Source organism: Streptopelia decaocto (genome assembly GCF_964273445.1).
Source record: "Streptopelia decaocto genome assembly, chromosome: Z".
NCBI classification, from domain to species: domain Eukaryota; kingdom Metazoa; phylum Chordata; class Aves; order Columbiformes; family Columbidae; genus Streptopelia; species Streptopelia decaocto.
The window spans coordinates 70226064-70243706 of NC_138657.1; the positions used below are offsets into that span (position 1 = coordinate 70226064).

A 17643-nucleotide genomic window follows, 5' to 3' on the forward strand; every position below is an offset into this window, starting at 1 on the left:
CAGTTGGAGGCCAGTATCTAGTGGAGTGCCTCAGGGGTCAGTACTGGGGCCAGTATTACTCAATATATTCATTAACGATTTAGACGAGGGAATAGAGTGTACTATCAGCAAGTTTGCTGATGACACTAAGCTGGGAGGAGTGGCTGACACGCCAGAAGGCTGTGCTGCCATCCAGCGAGACCTGGACAGGCTGGAGAGTTGGGCAGGGAATAACCTGATGAAATTTAACAAGGGCAAGTGTAGAGTCCTGCATCTGGGCAGGAACAGCCCCAGGTTCCAGTATAAGTTGAGGAATGACCTATTAGGGAGCAGCACAAAGGAAAGGGACCTGGGGGTCCTGGTGGACAACAGGATGATCATGAGCCAGCACTGTGCCCTTGTGGCCAGGAAGGCCAATGGCATCCTGGGGTGTATTAGAAGGGGGGTGGTTAGTAGGTCTAGAGAGGTCCTCCTTCCCCTCTACTCCGCCCTGGTGAGACCCCATCTGGAATATTGTGTCCAGTTCTGGGCCCCTCAGTTCCAGAAGGACAGGGAACTGCTGGAGAGGGTCTAGCGTAGGGCAACAAAGATGTTTAAGGGAGTGGAGCACCTCCCTTATGAAGAAAGGCTGAGGGAGCTGGGTCTCTTTAGTTTGGAGAAGAGGAGACTGAGGGGTGACCTTATTAATGCTTATAAATATGTAAAGGGTGAGTGCCATGGGGATGGAGCCAGGCTCTTCTCGGTGGCAAACAATGATAGGACAAGGGGTAATGGGATCAAGCTGGAACACAAGAGGTTCCACTTAAATTTGAGAAGAAACTTCTTCTCAGTAAGGGTGGCAGACACTGGAACAGGCTGCCCAGGGAGGTTGTGGAGTTTCCTTCTCTGGAGACATTCAAAACTTGCCTGGACATGTTCCTGTGCGACCTCACTTAGGCGTTTGTGCTCCAGCAGGGGGATTGGACTAGATGATCTTTTGAGGTCCCTTCCAATCCCAAACATACTGTGATACTGTGATACTGTGATACTGTGAAGATGGGGGGGTGTGCACACATGCAGCTGCCACATCAGTTCTCAGCGGAGGAGGCGGGCTGGGGGAGAGTGTACTGCCACACAATGGTACTTCAGCTCCACGCCTCTCGTGGTTGGTGAATGTCGGCTGTCCAGGCTAGGGCAGTCCCATTTCCTTGCTATGTTACTTACTGCTCCTTTTGATTTTTTGCTGTTTGGCTTTCTTGAGCAAAAGTAGAGGAAGGAGTCTAAACTTTACTTAGGCACCAGAAACTGTTGAAAACCAGGGAAACAAAAGGATGGAGTGATTGCTACCATTCTGAGCAAAAGTCACCTTGACACTCATATGGGCCAGTAAATTCAATCCCTGTGTTGCAACTACTAACAAAAGCTGCTTTACACACAGTCCTTTATGACCATAACTTCAACCAGTGTGGTGTTATAGCAGCTTCTACAGCTGCTTCTGCTGTTTCAATATTAGTGGAAGACAATATCACCTCAAATTACAGCTTCTGCAAAGGGCCAGTTCACACCCCCTTCTTATAAAGTACATACTAAAGGGTATTCAGATATTCCTGTTCACAATAATATCCCTGGTAGCTCAAACTGTCCTTTGACAACTCAAGTATTGTAAACAGGCTTCTGCCAGGAATACTTTATGAAAGAAGACAAAGAATCTGACTATTCTTGTGCTATCAGCAAGTTCTCAGGACTTTCTAACCAACAAATGTCTCCAGCAGCAGAGACATTAGTACAGACAACTCTTAGTAGCAGTTTGAGCAAAGGTGGCTAAATCAGAACGGCGCCAGGACACCATCTACTACTGTGGCTCCATTGTGGGGAAAGGTAACAGCCAGCTGCAAAGAGAACAGCTTGAGGCAACAACATTTCTAAACCACTACCAGATAGATCTTTGAACGTATGCTGGGTTTATTAACTACTAGATACTAAATACGTACTAACCTACTATGCCCTAAACTCTGATAATGAAAGCAGCAGCAGATTTTGTGGACAGTGTGCCAGTGAAGATGTCTATATGAAGAGTGATTCTTTCTAGAACCATTCTTATAAAATTGTTTGGAATAAACTGTCATCAACAGCACATTGTGGTCAAGGAGGGGTTGTTTTGTTAGGAAAGTCCTACTGGTTATGTTAGTTCGTGTATTGGGGACATATACAATGGGATTTAGCAAATTTTGGAATGAGCTCCTCAGAATCAAGTCAGAATAAAAACTCTCTCTAGCATACTGTTAACAGTGCCAAAGACAGATCAAGGTTTCTTCCTTGCCTCAGTCAGACACCTTTGTATAAAAATAAATGACTTATATTTCAGGTGGTTTTTGGCATAGACCTTGATATGGAACTAAACAAGTGATACACATTGTATTGCTGCAGGCTGTATGACATTTTACATAATTGAAGTGAATGCTTTAGATAAGTCAAAATAAATATGCTTAAAATAACTTAATAATGTATCTTACTTGTTTGATATAATTAACATTGTAAAGAAGATGACCTTACAGAAGTAATAAAAATGAGCTTCACTTACAGCCCTTCATATACTTGTGTTTTCTTACAGGACCCGGTATTTCTGAATTTCTCCTCCATTTCATCTATGCTTCATGCTTTGAGGTCTGGATCATTTTGGAATGCTGAACTAAACTTCCATTGGTTAACCAATTAAACCACTGTAATTAATATCAACAGTAGCAGAGGCTGAATTCTGCAGGATCTCACTGGTTACGCTGTCAGTGGAAAAGGAGTGAGTAATGTAGGCTGTTGGCTCTATCAGCTGTCGGTGTGTGAGATCCCTCTAGAGGGAGATGTCCCCTTACACGCTGTTTTCTTGTGCATGTGTGCTGGAGCAAGACCGACTTAGTGTCCACCGGGCACCAGCTAGGAAATGAAATCTTAGTCTTGATGAGCAAATCAATTAGGAGTATTCTGTAAACATACATGTGGCTGGCACTGGTGCAGAAAATTTATAGTCTGGTTTGACAGGATGCATTGCGGGAGACAGTATTGTACTCTACTAAGCTTTTGGTCTTTATTTGAAATTAAAGGATAGGCAATGGTTGGACTTCCTGAGAAAATAAAATTTAGGATGTGGCTTTTCTATCTTTACCACAGCTCTGTGTGAAATACCTGTTTCAATCTTGGTATCCAATACTCATTTTGATATTCTAGCACATATTACTTGGTGGTTCCTTCCCAGTTAAAACAACATTCTGCCTTTCTTTATATGAAACAGTGCCTGCAACATGTACTAGAGACCCCTAAGATATATGACTATATGATTATATTATACTTCCACAAGCCCGCCAAGGTAAGCGCTATGTACTTACAGTGGTGGAAGCAACCAGCAGATGGTTGGAAACATATGCCATACCCCATGCTACAGCCTGGAATACTATCTTGGGCCTTGAAAAGCAAGTCCTTTGGTGACACGGCATGCCAGGAAGAATTGAGTCAGACAATGGCACTCATTTCAAAAACAGTCTTGTAGACAATTGGGCCAAAGAACATAGTATTGAGTGGGTATATCACATTCCATATCATGCACCAGCCTCTGGGAAAATTGAAAGGTACAGTGGTTTGTTAAAAACTACACTAAAGGCAACGGGTGGTGGAACCTTTAAAAACTGGGATTCACATTTAGCAAAAGCCACTTGGTTGGTCAACACTAGAGGATCAACCAATTGAACTGGGCCTGGCCAATCAGAAATTCTGCGTGTTGTAGAAAGAGGTAAAGTCCCTGTAGTACACATGAAAAATATGTTAGGAAAGGCAGTCTGGGTTACTCCTGCCTCAGGCAAAGGCAAGCCCATTCGTGGGATTGTTGTTGCCCCAGGACCTGGAAGCACCTGGTGGGTAATGCAGAAGGCTGGAAAAGTTCAATGTGTACCTCAAGGGATTTGATTTTAGGTGAGAATATTCAATATTGAACTCCATGATATTAATTGCTACATGATGCTCTATGCCATACTAACAGTGTTCAGTAAGTGTCTTTCAGATCAACGCAGTGGTGATGAAACCAGAGCTGGCTTCAATAAGTGGCGCCTGACAACTTCTCAAAAGTTGATGTCTTTAACCCACAAACCGTGGGCATGAGATGCACTAGATGTACCATTTTTCCTGCCCTGGGAGACTGTTGTGATTAATGAAGCCTAAAGTCATTAACTAAATGTACTTAATGAGCTTTTCAAAAGGATGATCCATGGACTAAAGGAATGATGAATTACATCTGAATTACATCATTACCAGTTTCTGGTGCCTAAGCATGCCATAAAAGGTATGGAATAAAGGGAGGAATGTCCTGTTTTTTCTTCTCAGCTAAGTTCTTCTAAGTAACTGTACTTTTCTGATTTTGGCTGCATGTTTTTCAGACACTGTTAGCTCCAGAGTGGATAACAGTAGCAGTGGTATGCAGAAGAGACTCAGGCTTAGACTTATTGCTATGGCACCCAGTGTTACTGATACATTTTGCATGAGTTAGAGGGGCATATTTGCAAGGAGGGGCAAACAGAACAGGTGACTAAAACTGACCAAGTGAGTATTCCATCCCATTCACATCATACACCCTAAGAAAGTGGGAGGTCACGAGGGTCTCGCTCTCTTCGGCCATGGCCAGCATCTGAAGAGGACACCGCCTGTTGTCCCTGCGATCCTAGGCCTGGTTCCAGAGCCTGCATCCCTGAATCCAGTTCCGGTTTAGTGTGGAGTCCAGACCAGGATTTCCGGGTGCCTGCCCTGCAGTTACCAGAGCAACGCCAGCTCTGCCGCAGCAACACTGCCCTACCCAGGAAATTCAAGATCGGTTTTGTGTATGTTGTATTATTTTCTCTATTTATTAGTAGCATTAGTAAAGCATTTTTAACTTTTCCAACTTGCAAGTCTCCCTCCCTTTTCCTCCTATTCCCTTTCCTTAGTTGAGTGGGCGGGGGATTAACAAAGAGCATCTGCCATGGTTTATTGTTGCTCTGCAGTAAACAGTGACAATGACCTGATCAGATTAGGCCTCTAAAAATGCCAAAACATCCAATGCATTATCATACTGCAGAATATTTACAGCAAAACTTGCAGAAGTAGGTTCTGCTGGTAATGAACTGACATCACTAACTCCTGGAGGCCAAAGTCTGCATGCCCCTCACTCATAGCTGTTAACTAGCTAAATGTATAACGGGAGATTATTGTTAGTGATGAAATTAGTAAGTATATTACAATCTGTATTTACTGGGAATGTCACAGCTACTTAACTGAGCTGACACTTCAAAATATTAGTTTATTTTACAGTCTGAAACACTCTTCTTACTTAGTTCTGTTGATGCTAAATACAAAATTATTTAAAAGGCCTAAGTTGAAATATTTTTTCTTGCAAAATCAATAGTACCACATTCCAAAATATCTAGCTATAAAAAAATTAAGCAATTCAGATATGTTTGTAACAAGAAAACAAATTTATTGATTTTAAAAGACAAGACACAATTTTGTTTTGAAAAACACAAGAAAGCTAGCCTGAGTTCAAGTCTGAAATATTCAGAAAAATCCTACTGTCTTTAGTATGTTCCAGTCATTTTTTTAAACAACACACTAAAAGTTAATATATATTTTTATAATTATAAAAGTTCCCCAGTTATTGTACAGTACACAATACAAATTGCCCACAAACTATTATTTCGCTCCTGCAGTTTTGAGAGGACATGATATACTAAAAGATTTAGCATTTCTCACAAAAATCACATCAGGAAATACGTATTTACAAAATCAAATACATTATACAAAAAAACCATCACGTTATTCTGTAAAGATGTCTTCTTTAAATAATTAAAAAGTATATTCAACTGTAGTCCAAAAACTGGAAAAGAACATTACATTATCTCACACATACAATCTACAAAAAGTTGCTTACCTCATTTACATAATATATTCAGTCAACTGGAAAATAAAAGTTTGAATATGTCCTAGTGTTACGATGTTTCTGTGCTGTGGGACTGAATAATGTAATCTGCCACTTACTAAGTGAAATTTAAATGATGGCACCTAAAAAAAATACAGTATAAAACAAACACAACAAAGGAAGTTTCCTAGAAGGTAAGAAAGCCCTGAGTGATGGCAAAATCACTGATTGATAGCTCTAGAATTAACCTAATTAAAGTTTACCACCTTAGGCACAACTTTCCAAGTTTTTGAAAGGCACTCAAAGTTTCTTTAACAGCCTCATTGGTTATTAACTGTAAATCCAAATTTTTAGTGAAGATGAGTGGAGATGGGCAACTTGCTTTGGTACAAAGTGATATTTTCCTAGCATATTTTAAATTGTTTAATTGTGTTAAAGATGGATATTTAATGTTTAAATACAAGGCAATAACTTCAAATATTGTACTGAAGAAAACTTGGGGAACCATTTAAGCACTCTTTGTGTAAAAAGCTCTTGCTGGTATCAGTGAGTTAAAAAGAATTGAGCTGAGTTCCTGGTAAATATCAATCCACACAAGGTTGTTCCTCTGAAGTCTAAATTCCTCTTTCAAAGACGTTCATTATTTCAGAGTAAAATCCATCCAGAACTGAAAACTGCTGTAAGATGTTTTGCACAATAACCAAGAAAGTGCTTAAGAACAACCAAAGAACGTTTTCCTGATTTAGATTTAAGTGAGGCTCATTTGACGCTCACAGGCTTGCTCTGGGCCTTCGTCCCTACAGCGAATTTCAGCCTTAATGAGCAATTTACAAGAACAATTCTTACCAAATATTTAACTACTCAGGGCTTCCAATCCCAAAATGCTAATTTAGTTTTTCAACAGGAAAAGGGAAAAAAAAAATCAGAATAAACAAGAGTTAAAATGATCGTTTTCAAACTAAGGCATATTTTACTTCAAAGAAACACTAGGCAGTCACTTTGTAAGTGGCTTTTACTATTTCTTAGGTAAACTGGTAAATTAAACTCAGGTCTACTGGCACATAAAATCACTAGCAGCAATGATCAAGGCATGCAAACTCAGAAGCATTTACAATAAATTATGAATAAAAAAAGTTGTTAAATTAAAACCCTTTGAGTATTGCATTTATGTTAATTAATTATGCATGAATTTGCATTAACTGACTAAAAATGTTTACAACTTACTTGCACTATACTACTGACGTAATTCCATTAAATAACTTAAAAGAGACCCTTTTTTTTCTTCCTCAGCTAGACTTAAGTAAGTGCAGCTGCACTTAGTGTTTGCTGACTGATTGATATTGCAAGAAATCAGTAGAAAATGTATTGTACTCTCATTTAGTAAGGTGGCATTTCTATCTTTAAGTTCAAAGAATATCTACTTGCTACTACACTTGTCCCCTTGTTCTTGTAAGCAGTGTTTGTAAGAACAAAGGGGCTTTTTAAAATGGCAAAAGGCTTGTGCAATTTTTAAGTTGTTTTTAAAATTCTGACATTCAATAAGGGCCATCCAAACTGTGCCCCTGTAGATGAATAAAACCTTCATCTTTTTGCTAGTTATTATTGCAGTGATGGAGTTTTAAAAGGAATATCAATATAATAATGCAATTTTTGTTCTTATCAAAAACATTGCCAAAAATTTCAATGCAAATGTACCAAATATTCTGCAAAATTTATTTTTTTTCACTAAGCCTTCTTCCAAGTCTTAAGATTCTCTTTTACAGTATCACAGTATTCCTATACTAACCTACCTCAGATTTTCAAAATAGTCTGAATATATTTTCTAAACCTTTATCTTCTAAAGGCATATTAAAGTAGACAACTTCATGTCTGTAGAAACATATGCTTGTTTTTCTTCATGTATTTATGAAATTAACAAAACAAGGAAGCTGAAGTACCATTTTCTATTGGACAGTACTACATCAATGGCAGTGAATATTTTGCCTACATCTATTGAGCCTCCTATAACAAAACCATTCCTGTATAGTATGCAAGTATTTACTTTAGAAATAATTTTTAAAAAATCTACAACACTATCAGCTATTTCAAAGTATATCCCCTCAATGGACTAATTAAATTATCTAAAAAGCTTTGTTCCCATTATGTTACTTACAATGCTCAAAGGGTTAATGCAAGGCATTATATCAAATTAATTTTCTAACACTAGAACTAAGCACTGCGTGTTTATGCTTCTATTCCAGTTTTTATTATTTGTTTGTCTATAATCACCAAATGAATTATCAGAGATACTAGAATTCCATTATTGATTTGTTTTAAACCATATACAAAGAGGATGTCCTGTTCGAGAGACAAGGGCCCAATTTTCAGAAATTCATACTGCTCTCTCAAATTAATGTCTTAAATTCTACAATTATTGTTGTATGCTTATATATTTTTCCTCAGCTCTTTTATGGCTATTAATGGTTGTTTCTATTTTGGCGAAAAATTCTGAATTAAATTCAAGTGTAGTGCATCTCTATTAAAGATTTTTTCTAGACAGTGCAGATGGTGTGAATGCCAAAGATATCAGAACGAAAACAAAGGTGAGCAAAAGAAGTGGTTTAGATGTTTAAAAATACCTCGTTTTAAATTAAATTTGTATATAGACCTATACATTCCTGAATGACAGACTATTATCTATTTTCTTATTTTTTAACTAAAGGCAGTAATGCTGTGAATCATGTATTTATAGGTAAATAATTTAAAATCTATTTTCCAAATTTGTATGGAACTTTTTTTTTTTAAGAGAAGGTGCTTTCAGCATGCTACAGTACAAAAGCAAAACACAGAAATAATGAAAGCTTTAAAACTGATTTACCATGAGAAAGATGAAAATCTATCAACAAATTTTAATAAACATATAACTTTTGAAAATTGGGCCCTGTGTTCTGAAAAGGTAGTTCAACAACACCCATTTCCCCACACTGTTCACTGTGTTATTTGTGCTAATGGGGAAAATGCCTCTAAAACCACTGTTTCAGATTCTGTGTCAAGATTAGATAAAACACATTAACCATATCAACTCTCCTAATGTCTACCCTGTGGTTACACACTACACCTCTCCAGAGCACTAACAAAAAATAGACTTCAGAGCTGGTGCAGCAATGCAAGCACATGCTACACATTATAGAATATGGCCTGAGGTATTTGTATCTCTGTAGCTCAATGATTACTAGAACCCAACTATTAAGTAGCAAGAGTGTGCAAAATATTTTATCTAAGTGTTTGATTAAAATGTCAGTAAATGTAAAACCAAAACATAAGACCCCCCAAAACTGTAAGTATACAACACAGCTTACAGTAACATAGTTGTTCTAAAAAAATCTGGTAAAATCTTTAGAATTTAAGGAACACAAACTCCACTCAGTTTTCTGAACCTGGGATAGTTCCAACTTGTTTTGATAACTTATTTTATTAGAAGCTATGAAATACATTCCATTTTTGTATTCAGATTTTTGTTCAGTTTTGTTTTGCACTTTGTAAGCAGTGAACAACTGAGTGGAGCGTGGAGCTAAATAATGAAAGATACTCAGGTCCCACCTCTTTTGGCAATTTAGATTTGCCTATTACAATCGTTCTCAGCAACAACAAATCCAATATTAAACCAAGAAAGGACAATAAGAAGAAAACATTATAGTTCCATCAACACAAAAATTAAACAAGTACTACAGTATTAAAAAAAGCTGAAAATGAAAAAAATGTTGAATTATTTCACTTTATTTTACTTGTAAACATCTTATAATGCACAATGATGGGGAGTAAATATTTATCACAGCTTAGTTTTAGCATTTTTGGTGAAGGGTACAGATGTGCTGATTTCCAAGGAAAAATCAGGACACATTGAGCAATATATGTGAGAACAAAACCTATAATGAGATTCAGTGCATTTATGAGTTTAGAAATAATGAATATAAACCTCACTTTCACTTTTAACTGGGGCAAAAGCCATCTACTGACATCAGTAGGAATTAAACCTACATAGAATGAGCAGAATGGGTTCACCTCCTAATTCTGCAAAGGAATGAAAATTTAATTTTGTACACCAATAAAGTTAGGACATTTTAGTTAATGTGCAGCTGTATTTTGAGCATATGTAAACTCTAGCAACAAACTTGTCTGCTATAAATATGCTGTTTGTTTTACATGCTTTTCTCCCATTTGGTATATATGACTGTAAAGTCATTTTCAGACACACTAGATAAACCAAAATAAAAGCCCTAATTTTCTTACACAGTCTTTTCTATAAAGTTGATCTTTTTGTGCTCTCCTTCACTTTTTGGCTTTTTATCTTATTTAATTCCACTACTTTAGTGTAGCAAATTAATGTGTCTGCATAATGAAATGTTTAAGAAGAAAAAATTGAGTTGTTTAATGTCAATTAATATGGTCTCTATAAACTGTCATTACTTCATAATTAAAATGCAAATCTGGCTGATACCTCACAAAATATAGAAATTGAAAACATGCACTGCGTTATGTACCTGCTCATTTATTTCTTTTTAGTTTTTAAAATTAAAAGTAGGCAAGGGTTTAGAAAATACATAACCATGCTTAGGACTATGGTCAATCTATTTTGACATTTGAAGTTGGTATTAAAGCTAGTTTTGCTTTCCAAATTCCCAAGCAAATTTTATTAGTAATAAAGTGAAATCCAGCTAGAAATGAGAAAAAATAGGTTTATTGTCATTCTAAGAGGGATATTAAAATCATTTAATAATAAAAAAATCCTTTTATTCTTTTGAAGGCTATGTAACCTGTCCTTACTTCTTAGGGAATTTGAAAATGACAGGCACACCTGTTGAATTAATTTAAGAGTTAAGAATAACAAAAACTACTAAGTCTTAGCTTCAGTTCTGTTTAAGGCACCATGTAATAGCCGAGGTACAATGATCCCTGATGTACATTCTTAAATGGCAATGGTCCATCTAGCCACCTATTCAAATTCTACACAATTGGGAATAGGTACAAGTGAGGTGTGCCAGTTACACTGCCTTATCTAATTTCTGTAAAAATTTAAATCCACTTTAACAACAAGGAAATATTTTTGAAAAGAAAATGATGCAGGGTTGCTACATTCCTTGCATTCTATAAATCATCTTTTCTAAGAGCAGCAGATTGAACCACTAGTAGGAAAAGACCTGGAATAGAAGAAAGTCATCCAAATGGAATGTTTTCCTGTATGTCCAGTTCAGCGTAAGTAGCACGTACACGTAAAATTAATAATAATAATCAAGTCACTTCTTTTTTAGCTTCAGTTTCTAACAACTACAGTACCACTCAACAGCCTAAAGCACCTGTTCAGTGGCCCAACATATAAAATCAGTAGTCTTCAAAACAGAGGAACTGGTATGCAAATAATACCTGGAATTGCTGATTTTATAGGAAGCTTGCATTGTTTACATGATGGTCAGATAATTAGGTATGTTTATGATGTACACATTACCACATTCCTTTACTATTCTGTCAGTTAAACTCGCTTCTTTCTCACAGAAAGAAACTAGATCTTCCCAACCCTCCAGAATTATTATAAAAATCCCCTTGAATGCTCACAATTTTATCAAAATAGTGTCTTCTAGTTGTCCAATGAAAAGCACCTTTTATAACAAATTTGATACATCTGCTGTCAAACAAGTATGCCTCCAGTGTAAATCAAAGAAAATACTTCTTTTGATATTTCACAGAAGTGCACCTACATACAAACCTATTTATATGAAATCATCACCATAACTAATAATTAACAGTAAAATATTTTTTTTAACTGTGAAAAAAAATTAAATTATTATAAGAGGACAAAACATTAACATTAAGCTTTGCAAATATCTTACTTGCATTTGATACTAAGAAAACTCTTCATATTGAGCGGCCAATGTGAAATTATTCTGTTTACAAAAAAAAAAAAAAAAATCTCATTTTTTTAAACAGATCTGGCAAAATACATACACCCATTCCGTTTAACAACTCCAATAAAATAACGTTCAGCACAGCTAAAATTTGACAACAGTCAACCTTCAAACTTATTATCTTTATTTTTTTTCATATTAAACCGAAAGGGCTAATGTAATGGGGTGTGTCAGGGGCAAGGGAGGAGGTTTCATATTAGACTGCAGTATATGTATTTCCAGTAGCACTGCACTGTCTGATAGTCTGAGTAGTTGCAACAATGTGCTCATTATGAATTGGGTTCAGGAGGTTCTGCTGCACTCCACTCTCAAGCACTGGCTGCATGCAGCCCACCTGGAACGCCTGGTTTAGCTCAGTTTTCTCCCTCTTGGCTTGTGGCTCTCCGTTTTCATCCAGCTCTTCATCTATTTCACTTTCAACTTCACTGCCCTCATCTGCACAAACAAACCACCATGAAACTAGCATGAAGGGAAAACAAATCTAATACAAGTGATTTTATTTTGCAAATAATAGTTGAAATACAAAACTACAGGGAAAACTAGCAATCTGATAATGCACAAACTGGAAATTTAAAATTTTAATGGAAAATGTCAATGATTATCTTAAATAAGTTAACAGACTCTCAGCTTTAATTACTTGAGTTACATACTTACTGTACGTGGAAAAAAACCTGCAACCTCAGAAACCATCTCAAGCAATGTTAACTTCATATTGCAAAATGCTTCTCTTCTCTAAGATACAACGAACAGCAAAGTTTTAACTCTTATTTACAGATAGGGAAACCGAGGTGAAGAGATTTGTGGTTACTTGACCCCAGAATTTGACATATATTTTTATGGGGTGACTTGACCCCAAATCACTCAACTAGTCAGTATAAGAATGTATGTCAAATATGGCATGAAGAGGTTATAAGGAACTAATTTCTTTCTGTCCTCTCCACTGACAAGTTATCTGACAACTACTTGCATGCAATTCATCCTCCTTCACTCAGCAGAACATTTACTACAGATAAACGTACTCAAGCATACTCCTGTTTTTCTTCTCACAGCTGTTACCCTCCTCTATCCCATCAGATACAACTAAACTCTGTGTAAAAACTGGAATATGTATTCATATAACATACACATGCATTTTAATGCATGAGGCAGCTCTAAATCCTGTTTTACCATATTTTTAAAACCTAAGGACTTATTTTGCTTAAAGAGACACATTAGGTCTATACAGAATTATGCACTGGAGAGATTAAAATGCTTACCTTTATCTATATTTCCAGGGGACACAGCATTTAAATCACCAAACTGCAAAATAAACAATAAAAAAACTGGACACAGTCTTAAGCAAATGTGAACTTGGGCTATCTGTGACAGAGCAGATCTGTGCTCCAATGATTTGAGGATAACAGTCAAGTGCATGACCTTGGCTGCAGCCACATCCACAGTACACCAATTCATTTTCCATTCCATCCTAGTCTTGTGCTTATTAAGACAATTATCACTAAGTAAACCCTAAAAAAATAAAATGAGGAAGTATAAACTTTTTTAAGATTACTTCATCTGGGCCTTTGTTGCTTGAAGTGAGCCATTTCTGTGTTGTATAAAGCCATAAATTATGATGGAATATGTTCTAAACTGCAAATATTTTAGCAAAGAGCTCTTTTTAAAATTTCACAGAGACAACTTCAGTTGTGCTGGAACAGAAATGAATATGTGTCACAGTGTTGCAAAACTACCCGTAAGGCAGATGAAAGGGACTACTAAGAAAGAGTGTGCTATCTGGTAACTCATTCACTCACACCAAAAAAAGTCCTTCCCTGAATCCTGTAAATTTCAAACAAGAATTGGCAGAGCAAAATGGCATCAGTGAATCTCAAATTAAAGCAGTACCTTATTTAGATAAATGAATTTTTAAACATAAATTATGATACCAGTCTTTTTCATAAGAATTTTGCCAACACCTGTGTTCAAAGCTGGGAGAAGAGGGAGAAAAATGAGAATGCTTTTCTCAGCTGCAAAACCAGTTTATACTGGTTTTAAGGTGCTTGTCAGACCATAGTCTTAGACTTCCTCACTATATTTCAATCACAATCATTAAATACACAGAAACATAAAAAGACATGCATTTGGTGAGTATTTAATACTTCTGCCCCTCTCACCTCCAAAAGTTTTGGGTTACTTACTTCCTGATAATATCTCCATCTTCAGTTTACATAAAATTTTAGAAGTTCCTACACTACATTTATGTCTAACATACATAATGTCTGTTAACAAGACAAGAATGTAGGAACTGTATACTTGTACATTACTGCAGATATAAGGCAGAGATTAAGAAAATATACTGTTGGTAGGTCACTAAGCAGAAATTTTGTTTTTCTGAAACACGTCATGCCATATGATATAAGATAATTTCACAAATAAATCTTGGGCATTTCCAATTTCTCTTGAAAGTATAGCATCTACTTATAGTATTTAATGAACCTATCACTATATCTTGAGGGAAGAAAGATATCTGATGCCAAATCAACTTGCAAAATGACTTGCAATTTCACAGTAACATAGAATATGATAGAGTGACTCCCAAGTGTAAAAATGTAACAAACCTGTCCCATTAACTATCTAGTGTATTTTCAAACGTATCCGTTTTCCAGCACTTTCGAAGTGCAATCCTTTGACGACAATTCATGCATAGCTCACCATCTCAAAATAAAAGGTTAGATGCCATAGATGAGTATAAAAAACTGGTTATGAATTGAGACTCTTGTTCTGGTTTTTAAACCAATAATCTTTGAAAAACACGTATGAAAATTGATTGTGTTGCAAGCCTCTGTGTATTTGTTTTTATTACATGCACATGAACAGTACTGTACAAGCCAAAATTCGTCATGTAAGCTGTTATTCCCAAGTTAGTGAGGGTACCCAGCTCACTGTGTTAACATTTGTGTGGAAATTAAAAACTTGTGCAAATACTTGTAAACAGAACCATGTAAGCAGCGCTCTGCTTTTTCAAATTGTGCACATGAATCTGCATGCAGATTTGTAAGGGAGCAGGCTCATTTCAAAATAATTGGTTCTTAGAAATCAATGTGGTTTTAGTACTCTGACAAGCAACCAATGAAGCAAGTTTGAAACTGCTGTATGTATTTGTAATCCAGTGTACTGTTATGTTGCAGAACATCTTGCAGCTCCCAATAAATGTTTAAAAAATTTTCAGACACATATTCAAATTCATCACTAAATCAAACTCATCCCTTACACATTATCTTACCTCTCCCATAACTGCAATAGGTGTCTCTCCTGTTGCCTGAGCAACACGATGTTCTACTAAGTAAAACATGTATTCATCGTAAAGCAAGCGGATCAGATGAAAAGAGCCAAAGCTAGCAGCACTGCGCAAGGTTAAATCTCGAATCACCATTGAGCTATTCAAAAATAGAAAAATATATATATATTTATGTATTATATGTCATAGTCACTTTAACACTTATCCATGTAGACATTTCACCTCAAAACCCATTTTTCTCAAAAGTAATGCTATCAGCAAATGTCTGATTTATGGTGTCTTTGGAAAGAGATGTCCAGGAAAGGCCATTATTTGCTTCTCTCCTTTCTCTCAAGGTATTGTGGACACCATATTACATAAGAAATAAGAAGACTGTTTAAACTTTCTTTGTTTTGATATATGCATAACTACTAATACTTGACGTATATTAAAAACCTAACTTGAAAGAAAACTGTGTTGAAAACGTAACTAAAATGGCAAGAAAACTATTCGATTTTAAATGAAATAATGCTTAAATTAGTCTCTTGTTGTTGTGTCCACCTTCACAGTATGAAAGTTTTGATTGCCACAGTTTTAAAACTTTGAAAATTAAAATTACATACTGTATTGACAAATATTGGTATCCTCAGCAAGTAGTTACTACAGTCATTTTCAAAGAACAAGGTTTACTCTGATAACTGTGTCAATAAGCAGCTAACATGGAATGCCTGTCTTAATGTTCATTTACACATTAAAAATAGGTTTTGTCTTCCCCATCTAATAGACAGTGGTTTAATAAATACTGTTAAAAATAGTGGCTTAATATTTTTGCAGTTATTCAACTAAAAAATTTCATATTATGTTTGAAACTCGGGACAAAATTCCATGTCCACTCATTTGCACATGGCCATTAAAAAATAAACAAGGATCATTTAAGTCCATGCTGATTTGCAAGTTGCCCTGAGTTCAAGGTTAATGACAATAATTTTCTGACAAAACCCCCACATTTTTCATGACCTAACAAGCCACTGTTTGATGTTACATCTGTCAGCTTTACTACAGTGAACAATTCAGCAAATAATAGAATAGTTAGAATCCTTTAGAAGTCTATTAAATACTACCTGTAGAAAGACCATTTTAACAGAAATTGCCGTGCTGCTTTAGGAAAGCTAGGTCTTCCTTCATATGGTTTCAACGCTTGCATCATTACATTATCAAGCCAGGCAGCCCACTGCTCCAGCGTGCTCTGCTGTTGAAGAGTCATCTTGAAATCTGTTTCTAGTCTCTGAACCATGTTGTCGTCACACTGGCACACCCAGGAAGCCTGCTCCTGTTAGAGCACATGGCAGCTCTTGAATTAACAATACATATGCCAAAGCACAGAATGTAATTCTTTCTCAAATATTAAGCAATTCAATTGATGAAATGGACATAACCCACTTACTAGACAAACCAAGTAGTTTTTAATTTTATGTCTAACATAACTTTGTTGAAAGCAAATGGGTGAGAAAAGCATAACACGTAACAAACAATGGAAATGACACAAGTATCTTGCGGTTTTCCACATTCACTTTCAAGAAGGCTTCTACTTTCCTCATTCATCATTTTTCTACTGTAATATTCAGGATTTGTCACCTTTTCTGGGACTACAGATAGCGCAAGGAGAAAGAACAGTTAAACAGGGGGCTAAAGTAATAAAAGAAGTAGCAAGAAATCAAGTGCAAGGTTCCTTTTGTTCTGAAGAAATTTAAGCTTAAAGACAATTTCTGCTATATCATAAAGGAAAGCTTCGTATGTAAACAAATACTGTTTTGTCTGCTGACTATAGGCAGTAATAGATTACACATTACTTAAAGCAGAATATAAACTACATGCAAATGGAGAAACACACTCTGCATAGAATAATAAGCAGTTTAGTCAGTGTTACCAAGTTTCAATAAGACTAGTAGTCAATTCAGAAAGTAAGAGACAAAAATGAAGACTTAACTAACTGCAAGCTATGTGCTTAAACTCTGGATATCCTATGCCAGGTTAACACCGCAACATTCACAGACTCTGTATCCATATTAACGTATTACAATACTTAATATATGGTATCTTCAGTCAAGCACTCTTGAATGACTTTTGTTAAGATTATTAACAAGTACATTAAAACACCCATTCACAAGGAAAAGAGACAAACATAGAACTACCAGTAGTCTGGAACATTTCGTGTTGCTGGGCAAAAGGAAGAAAAATACCTTGCCTTGGAGGAGCAGAAACGTGTGGAGAAATCAAGCTTCGTGAAAACATAAACTTAAATGCTACAGCTAACTGGAAACTAATTCTAATCTGTATGAACATAATCAATTACTCAGGAGATCTTGTAAATTTAAGCATATGCACTTAGATAAAATATAATGATGGTTTTGTGTTTCAAATAATTAAATAGTCTAATAAAAACAACATGCATTTCATAGCTTTTAGAGACATTCAGAAGCTAGCTGCTATCTGAGATCTAATTATAAGATATAATTCATGCTACAATTAAGACATCATTCATGGTACCCATCCTAAGAATG

At 36.0% G+C, this 17643-nt stretch overlaps 1 protein-coding gene across 3 annotated transcripts in view; it reads right to left on the reverse strand.

The window, feature by feature from the left end:
• Positions 1-5426: 5426 nt before the first annotated feature.
• Positions 5427-17643, reverse strand: part of RFX3 (regulatory factor X3) — a 119608-nt gene continuing 107391 nt past the window's right edge. For 2 of the 3 annotated variants that reach the window (XM_082075706.1, XM_082075705.1), the window contains 4 exons: positions 16204-16412; positions 15089-15242; positions 13083-13125; positions 5427-12261 (listed from right to left, as the gene is read on the reverse strand). In XM_082075706.1, coding sequence (XP_081931832.1) covers positions 12023-12261; positions 13083-13125; positions 15089-15242; positions 16204-16412 — 645 coding nt within the window. In that variant the 3' untranslated portion in view covers positions 5427-12022. The remainder of the gene's footprint in view (positions 12262-13082; positions 13126-15088; positions 15243-16203; positions 16413-17643) is intronic. The other variant, XM_082075707.1, reaches the window with a different exon arrangement.